The sequence below is a fragment of the Bison bison genome, unplaced genomic scaffold, assembly GCF_000754665.1.
Source record: "Bison bison bison isolate TAMUID 2011002044 unplaced genomic scaffold, Bison_UMD1.0 scf7180017864535, whole genome shotgun sequence".
Taxonomy (NCBI): domain Eukaryota; kingdom Metazoa; phylum Chordata; class Mammalia; order Artiodactyla; family Bovidae; genus Bison; species Bison bison.
Genome location: NW_011495084.1, coordinates 10,916,208 through 10,925,281, shown reverse-complemented (window position 1 = coordinate 10,925,281; position 9,074 = coordinate 10,916,208). Strand labels below are relative to the sequence as shown.

The following is a 9,074-nucleotide window of genomic DNA, read 5'->3' as shown; positions in this document are numbered from 1 at the left end:
AGCCCTGGGTGTTCTTTGGAAGGACTGATGCTAAAGCTGAAACTCCAGTACTTTGGCCACCTCATGCGAAGAGTTGACTCATTGGAAAAGACTCTGATGCTGGGAGGGATTGGGGGCAGGAGGAGAAGGGGACGACAGAGGATGAGATGGCTGGATGGCATCACCAATTTGATGGACCTGAGTTTGGGTGAACTCCGGGAGTTGGTGATGGACAGGGAGACCTGTGTGCTGTGATTCATGGGGTCGCAAAGAGTCAGACACGATTGAGCAACTGAACTGAACTGAACTGTACTGATTGTGAAGAGGAGGAGCTGTTACAAAGAAGGCAGACGGGATAGACATTCTGCAGTGTGGAGGGCCCAATAAAGATCAAGGCAGATTTGATGATACTGACTACCCTTGGCTTCCTGGTCACATTAGATGCCAAGTCTTTACTTTGTTTACTCTAGGCCTTATGCTGAAAATCAGCCCATGCTGCCTCCTGACTTCTACTCATAGAACATTCCCTTGAAACCTCACTGGACTAGTCCCTGAATGTTCCCTCCTGTATTATTTTCATTATTCGTGGTGAAATACCACATATCAGGTGATGGAGATTTATGACAGAGTCGCCTCTGCCTTCTACAGACCACTGGAAGGGAAAGCCAGGATGGATCTAAGAATCATTTAAGTTTCAACTCTTCCCAGCAGAATTCAGCAAAGCATATTGAGCTCTTTTCACGTGCCTGATATTGTGCTAGATGGTGGTCTTTTAGAGATAAGTAAGTCATGATTCCTGTCCTCAGAAAAATTACTGCCTAATAGAGAAGCAGGTCTATTTTATAACAAAAATTACTGTATAATAAGCAAAATAGACACAGCAGATAGAGAACAAGTAAGCCTATCCGGGTTGGTGAAAGGCAGGGTAGGAGGAAGCAGTCAGGCTAAGAAAGCAGCAAGTACAAAGCCAGAGAAGTATCTGAGGCAGTGTGGTTGTCTTAAGGGTACAAAGGTCAGTGCAGTGGCAGGAGGTCTTGCCAAAGAGCCTGGGCATTGTACTTTTTCTTGGCGAGCAGCCTATGACACATTTACACTGGGATTTACATGCTTAGAATCACACATTTAGCAAGTGTATAAACACAGTGTGTAGGTGACTGGAGGGGGATAAAAGATTAGAGCGGGGAGACCAGTTAAGAGGCTTTTGCAGTAATCTAGGTGAAGGATACAGAGGGTGTGTATATCTACCTTAATACGAGCACAGCTGGGATGCAAAGAAGAGAAGGGATTCAGAAGATACTTAGGAGGCGATGACGATCTCACTGGCACTAAATAGGTCTGCTGACCCCTTGGATACTGGAGAAGAGGAGGAGCTGGGTGTAACTTCTGGGCTTTTGCCAGTTCTGCTGCCTCATCTTTTTAACACACTTGTGGCAGTTTTTCCCATAAGGCATCACCTGTATAAATGTGACTTTCTGAATGGAAAAAATTGCTAAGTCTAAATGTGGTATAAAGTGAAAGTACCTTGGGAAAGTGGAGACGCTGACACAAAGTAGCATTTCCCAAATGTCACCATTTAACTCCAGTTCCATCTACTGGCCTGCCCTGAATTATTTCAGTTGTTTTCCCGCTGCTTCTCCTTAAATGCCACACATTATTTTCATCTTTTTTTTTTTTCCTATTTTCTTTTCTGCACCCTAGCCAAGAAAAAGAAAGAAGGTATCTGAAATTTCAAGGTGTTGAGAATCGAAGTATGTTATTACCGTTTATCTTTTGTTTTGCTTATGAATGTAAGATTGGGCTCAGAGGTGAGCAGGGTCGTAGGTACACCCCAGGGGTCTCAGTTCCCCTTGCTGGGGTCAAAACAGGAGCGTCAAATCACCCAGGGACGTTCTTTGCCGAGGCATATGACACGGAGGACATTTCCTCCTTCCCAACCCAGACTGCCAGCCCACACAACTTGCATGTGAAAGTTGAAAACACTGCCTTAGAGCTCCTTATTTAAACAAATCTTAGCTTTGCTAGGTTGCAGTTTATTTAAACTGTATATTGCGGTCTCTAGAGGAACAACAGGAACTTAAAATACATGGTAGAGATTGGTTCAAAATATTATTTCCAAAAAAAAATATTATTTCCTAGCTTCCCGTTAAAACAAACTCAGCAAATGAATTTCTGGGTCGTGACCACCAGGGTTCTCTCTTGTTAAGTACCAGCTGTGACTTCAGTGAACAAAACTGGCTTAAATGGTTCTGATGCGGAGCGCAGTTCAAAACATCCTTTCCACACTTTCTGTCAGTTTTTATGAGTTAAACTATTGTATGTGTTTCAAAGTCTGTATACTGATAAGACCGTGATTATAATTAAATCACATGTTATAAATATTAAACTATTTATTTCCAGGAGAGGGAAATCGTCTGAATTTAAAGCTCACACAGCCCCAGTTCGAAGTGTGGACTTTTCAGCTGATGGCCAGTTTCTTGCCTCAGCTTCTGAAGACAAATCTATCAAAGTCTGGAACATGTACCGCCAGCGCTTCTTATATTCCTTGTACCGACACACACATTGGGTTCGCTGTGCCAAGTAAGTGCAGAGTTTCACCGTAACGTTTCCATATGTTTTTTCCTGCTGTAGTCTGAATTTTACCCCCAAATCCCAGAAAAGGGAATTGAGGGCAAATTCATTCATTCATTTATTTATTCATTCACCAAATGTTTATTGTGTGCCAGGAATAATAATAAACAAAATGGTCAAAAACTGCTGCTCTCATGAAGTTTATGTTCTGGGGAGGGGAGACAGAGAATAAGCAAATAGGAAACTCGATATGGTGGTAAGTGCTATGGAGAAAAACAGAGCTGCTGGTTTAAACAGGGTGTTCAGCAATTGCTCCCAGAGAGGGTGACCTTTGGGCAGAGACCCGCGGGAGGGCAGGGAGTGAGAGTTGAAGATGTTTGGGAAAGGAATGTCCTGCATAGAAGAAATAGGAGTGAGAGCCCTCGGGCGGGAGCTGGGTGGCCATGTAAGGAAGAGCTGGAAGGCAGGCGTGGTGGAGAGTGTGGGAGAGTAGAGAAATAGCTCTGATGGACAGGCGGAGTAGATGAGCCCTTGGAGCCTGTTCATCTCTCTGACTTACAGTTTAATGGGATCTCCCTGACCACCATGTGGAGAGTAAACCATCAAAAGTCAGGACAGAGCTGGGAAGTATGGGCTATTGCACTAGTTCTCACCCCAGTTTGGTCCACGGTGGTGGCTGTGGAGATTTTGAGACGTGGTTGGATCTTAGATCATTTATTCAGTTGACCCTTGAATAACGTGGGTTTGAGCTGCAGGGGTGGTTGGTTAAATCCACAGATGCAGAACTGGGAATATGGAGGAACCTTGGATTCCTAGGGTAAACTGAATTCCACATGGAGTTTTCACTGTGCAGAGGGTTGGTGCCGCTAATCACCATGTTGTTCAATGGTCTACTGTGGTTAAGTTACCACCAAAAGTGTGTGTCTAATTGGATGGGATGAGAAGGAGAACCAAGAATGACTCCATAACCTTTGGCAACAGTCTATTGGGAAAAGTGCTATTATAAGTGTTATTAGCATCTGCTAACAGCCAGGGAGCCTTCTATTCCTAAGACCCACTGCTACAATACTTAATATTTATCTTCTTTCCTTATCGAAATTGGCCTGGAGGGAAGCACTTTTGTTTTAAATTCCTTATTTAAAGTGTGATCTGAGCTCTCTTTTGTTGATTGATCTGTGCTACTGGCATGACTTTGCATTTAGAGGGCTGGCATGAGACAGTCCAAGTCTTATTTGAACCTGTACTGCTGAGGGACACCGTGCTCAAAATACTGATTTGAGAATGATGCTGATTCTTTCAGAGGAGAGTGGAGCTGTGAGAGGAAGACAGAAGTTGCTGTCTAATTACATGGTGTGGTTTCGGGATAAAGCCATACTTGGAATTATTAGTAAGGGAATGGGAGGAGAGGTGGAAGGGGACAGAGACATGAGCCTTAAAACATTTCCTGTCACTCTTTTTTTAAAAAGGCACTTTCCATAGGAAGTGATAGTGAAGCAGAGTTTGGAAAAGCGGGAGTGGTCCCTGCATACAGTCACGTGCACTCATAATACCTGTTGTATCTCCAGCCCCAACACTGCCTTCGTTTTCAGCATCGTTATCCCTTATGGAGACTTTTGCAATAAACCTCCATCATTTATTGAGGCTTTGTTCATTTTCTCAAACTTATATTCTCTTTGTGCTTCAATTTGCATTGTTTCTATTGGCCTTTTTTCAAGTTCAATGGTATTTTTTCCTGGCCGTGTCCAGTGTACTCTAAGCTTATCCATTTCTCTGAGATTTTCCATTTGTTTGCTCATTATGCTCATCGTTTCCTTTAAATTCTTGAACATATTTATAATAATAGTTCTTAAGTCCTTGTCTGTTAATTCCAGTATTTATGTCATATCCGAGTCAAAATTTTTGCTTGTTTGTATTTAAATGTTTTATTGTATGCTCAAACATGGCTAAATGTTTGAGTATGAGTTACTCTATCATCTAAAAAGTGTTGAGTTTTGTTTTGGTAAGCTGTTACGTTTCTGCTGGCCTAGCTAGATTGTGTTGAATGTAGACTTTTTAGGGTGTATCTAGAGTGGCCTTTACTCTTGGACTTTAGTACTAGTGGCGTTTCTAGGGCCTCCATTGAATGCCTGGAATGTTCAACCAGATCTGGTGAGAACTTGGACATGCCTCGGTACTGTGTAACCTCAGGAATCTTTGTTTGACTCACAGTCTCTGTTGTTTTCTTCGAATCTTTCTTGTCCTGAGCCTTATCAGGTTTGCATTTAATCAAAGACTCAAGACTCGGGCAGATTTGGAGGTATTTCTGCTCCTCACAGGTCCTCTTATCAATCCTGCCCTCAAAATTCCAGCCCTTCAGCAGTTCTGAATTCTAATTGCTGTTTGTCTGCCCAGTGAGACTGCAGCTGTTTCCTTGGGCTCTGTGTCCGTAAGCCATGTCTGAAAAATGCTCCCAGGTAGAAATTTGGGATGCATTTGGTGCTTATCTCCTTTATTTTCTATCTCTCAAGTTTCACAACCCTGTTCTGTCTTTCATCCAGTGCCTAAAAACAATCACTTCATGTATTTTGCTGAGTTGTATGATTTTTTTATAGTAGGGGAGTAAGTCTGATAATCATTACTACCCTTACTCAGAACGGGAAGTTTTGCCAAAGGAATTTAGTGGAAACTTATACAAGCTGATTTCAGAATTCGTATGTATAAATTAAATGTCCAAGAACAACCAAGAAAAGAATGACCAGAAAAAATTGAAAGAAGCTTGCGTAACCGGCTTCTAGAACACAGTATAAAACTGTAGAAATTAAAATAAGACAGTCATGGTACCAGATTAGGAACATGGGTCATGGAAGGTTCAGGTGCAGATCCACATATGCTTTCTGATGAAGATGGTATTTCCAATCAGTGGTGAAGTAGATGAATAGTTGTTAAAATATTAAGATAATATTAAGTAGTTATTTAATATGTTAAAATGTATGTATGTAGTTCAGATAATTAGATTTCTATTTGGAAAAATTTAAAGTTAGATCTGTATTGCACACCACACATTTCCAAAAATTACAGATAAATTAGACAGCTTAACATTAGAAATACTCTAAGTGATACTGCTTTTCCTTCCAATGCATTGACAATATATTTAAATGAATGTAGAGGGTCAACAGAGCAATTATTTCTCCCTTAAGTATTTGAATTTTAAGTGTGTCGTTGACTTAAGTAATTTAAATTCAATGCCTTGTTTCTGGGCCCCGTACTTACTATGAGTTTGTCCCTGGAGCCCAGACTCACTCCGTGTGGCATAGAGGTAGTGCCCATTAGTGTAAGAACAGATGAGTAGCTGTTTTCTAGGCTAACCTATTGTTTCAATCATACATCTTGATTCACAGAAATATTTTTTTTAAGATATGTTATCTGTTGGGAGATATATTCATGCTTTAAAAATAGAAATTAGCACAGTCTTTTTAGAAATCCATTTGTAAAGTGTATCAGGAGTCCTTGTTACAGTGAGTTCACAACTGGAAATCTATCCTAAATAGATTTATTCAAATTCTTATTCAAAGAAAAAAATCTGTATTTAAAGATACTGCTTTCAGTGTAACTTATAATGATGAGAACTTGGAAATAATCAAGTTCTCCAAGTAGAGAAAGCTGGTTAAATAAACTTAAATGATTATATAGCTATTAAAAGAAGATACATAAGTAGTGACTTGAAAATATGTTTGTGTTTGAGGTAAGAGGGGCAATATTCAGAACTCGTACATATAATATAAAAGATCTATACATGAACAAAAGATAAAGTTCCTGCATAGACACAATATTATATGATTTTGTTTGAGTGATGGTGCTATGGGCTGTTTTTACTTACTATATTTCCCAGCTTTTTTAAACATGCAATTTGTTTAAGGAGTAATGAAGAAAACATGTATTCTTTGAAATATCTACATATGCAGGTGAGAAATACTTATTTTTAGCAGCACAAGAATTTTTCTAAAAGTTCAATATTTAAAAATAATGTGCAGTGTGGGCTAACTTGTATTTTTTTATGGTTCAGTTCAGTTCAATACAGTCGTTCAGTCGTGTCCGACTCTTTGCGACCCCATGAATCGCAGCATGCCAGGCCTCCCTGTCCATCACCAACTCCCGGAGTTCACCCAGACTCACGTCCATCAAGTCAGTGATGCCATCCAGCCGTCTCATCCTCTGTCGTCCCCTTCTCCTTCTGCCCTCAATCCCTCCCAGCATCAGAGTCTTTTCCAATGAGTCAACTCTTCGCATGAGGTGGCCAAAGTACTGGAGTTTCAGCTTTAGCATCATTCCTTCCAAAGAAATCCCAGGGCTGATCTCCTTCAGAATGGACTGGTTGGATCTCCTTGCAGTCCAAGGGACTCTCAAGAGTCTTCTCCAACACCACAGTTCAAAAGCATCAATTCTTCGGTGCTCAGCCTTCTTCTTCTTCTACCTTTTTCATGGTATCCTCAGTCAAAAATAAGTAGAGGCCAACGAAACAACTTTTCCAACATTGTTTCTCTAGCATTAATTTTCACGGGGAAAATCTGACCTTAATTTTCAGTTTTTGGTCGTGTTACAAGTGATCTTTGATCCTCTGAATTGCTAAGGCTTTTCTGTATTTGGGTAAACTATTTATAGGATAAAATTTACCATTTAACCAATTTTCAAGTATATAGTTCAGAGACATTAAGTACATTCATGTTGTGCAAATAGTGAACAAAAGTTTTACACATCAGCTTTCACTGACTGTGTGCGTGTGTGCATGCTCAGTTGCTCAGTCGTGTCATTGATCATAATATGAAGTTAGTCCCAATCCCATTGAAAAGTTTTTTAATGCTTTACCTATCTTCCAACAAAACAAGAGAAGACTCTACACATGGACATCACCACATGGTCAACACTAAAATCAGATTGATTATATTCTTTGCAGCCAAAGATGGAGAAGCTCTATACAGTCAGCAAAAACAAGACTGGGAGCTGACTGTGGTTCAGATCATGAACTCCTTACTGACAAATTCAGACTGAAATTGAAGAAAGCAGGGAAAACCACTAGACCATTCAGGTATGACCTAAATCAAATCCCTTATGATTATACAGTGGAAGTGAGAAATAGATTTAAGGGCCTAGATCTGATAGATAGAGTGCCTGATGAACTATGGATGGAGGTTCATGACATTGTACAGGAGACAGGGATCAAGGCCATCCCCATAGAAAAGAAATGCAAAAAAGCAAAATGGCTGTCTGGGGAGGCCTTACAAATAGCTGTGAAAAGAAGAGAAGCGAAAAGCAAAGGAGAAAAGGAAAGATATAAGCATCTGAATGCAGAGTTCCAAAGAATAGCAAGGAGAGATAAGAAAGCCTTCCTCAGCAATTAGTGCAAAGCAATAGAGGAAAACAACAGAATGGGAAAGACTAGAGATCTCTTCCAGAAAATTAGAGATACCAAGGGAACATTTCATGCAAAATGGGCTCGATAAAGGACAGAAATGGTATGGACCTAACAGAAGCAGAAGATGTTAAGAAGAGGTGGCAAGAATACACAGAAGAACTGTACAGAAAAGATCTTCATGACCCAGATAATCACGATGATATGATCACTCACCTAGAGCCAGACATCCTGGAATGTGAAGTCAAGTGGGCCTTAGGAAGTATCACTACGAACAAAGCTAGTGGAGGTGATGGAATTCCAGTTGAGCTATTTCAAATCCTGGAAGATGATGTTGCGAAAGTGCTGCAGTCAATATGCCAGCAAATCTGGAAAACTCAGCAGTGGCCACAGGACTGGAAAAGGTCAGTTTTCATTCTAATCCCAAAGAAAGGCAATGACAAAGAATGCTCAAACTACCACACAATTCACACGCTAGTAAAGTAATGCTCAAAATTCTCCAAGCCAGGCTTCAGCAATACGTGAACCGTGAACTTCCAGATGTTCAAGCTGGTTTTAGAAAAGGCAAAGGAACCAAAGATCAAATTGCCAACATCCACTGGATCATTGAAAAAGCAAGAGAGTTACAGAAAAACATCTATTTCTGCTTTATTAACTATGCCAAAGCCTTTGACTGTGTGGATCACAATAAAGTGTGGAAAATTCTGAAAGAGATGGGAATACCAGACCACCTGACCTGCCTCTTGAGAAACCTATATGCAGATCAGGAAGCAACAGTTAGAACTGGACATGGAACAATAGACTGGTTCCAAATAGGAAAAGGAGTTCATCAAGGCTGTATATTGTCACCCTGCTTATTTAACTTATATGCAGAGTACATCATGAGAAACACTGGGTTGGAAGAAGCACAAGCTGGAATCAAGATTGCCAGGAGAAATATCAATAACCTCAGATATGCAGATGACACCACCCTTCTGGCAGAAAGTGAAGAGGAACTAAAGAGCCTCTTGATGAAAGTGAAAGAGGAGAGTGAAAAAGTTGGCTTAAAGCTCAACATTCAGAAAACAAAGATCATGGCATCTGGTCTCATCACTTCATGGGAAATAGACGGGGAAACAGTGTCAGACTTTGTTTTTCTGGG

The 9,074-nt window shown here is 40.5% G+C and overlaps 1 protein-coding gene across 4 annotated transcripts in view; it reads left to right on the top strand.

Moving 5' to 3' along the window:
- POC1B (POC1 centriolar protein B) overlaps positions 1-9,074 on the top strand; it is a 105,424-nt gene that overhangs the window by 31,823 nt on the left and 64,527 nt on the right. For all 4 annotated transcript variants that reach the window (XM_010832059.1, XM_010832058.1, XM_010832057.1 and 1 more), the window contains exon 4: positions 2,377-2,556. In XM_010832059.1, coding sequence (XP_010830361.1) covers positions 2,377-2,556 — 180 coding nt within the window. The remainder of the gene's footprint in view (positions 1-2,376; positions 2,557-9,074) is intronic.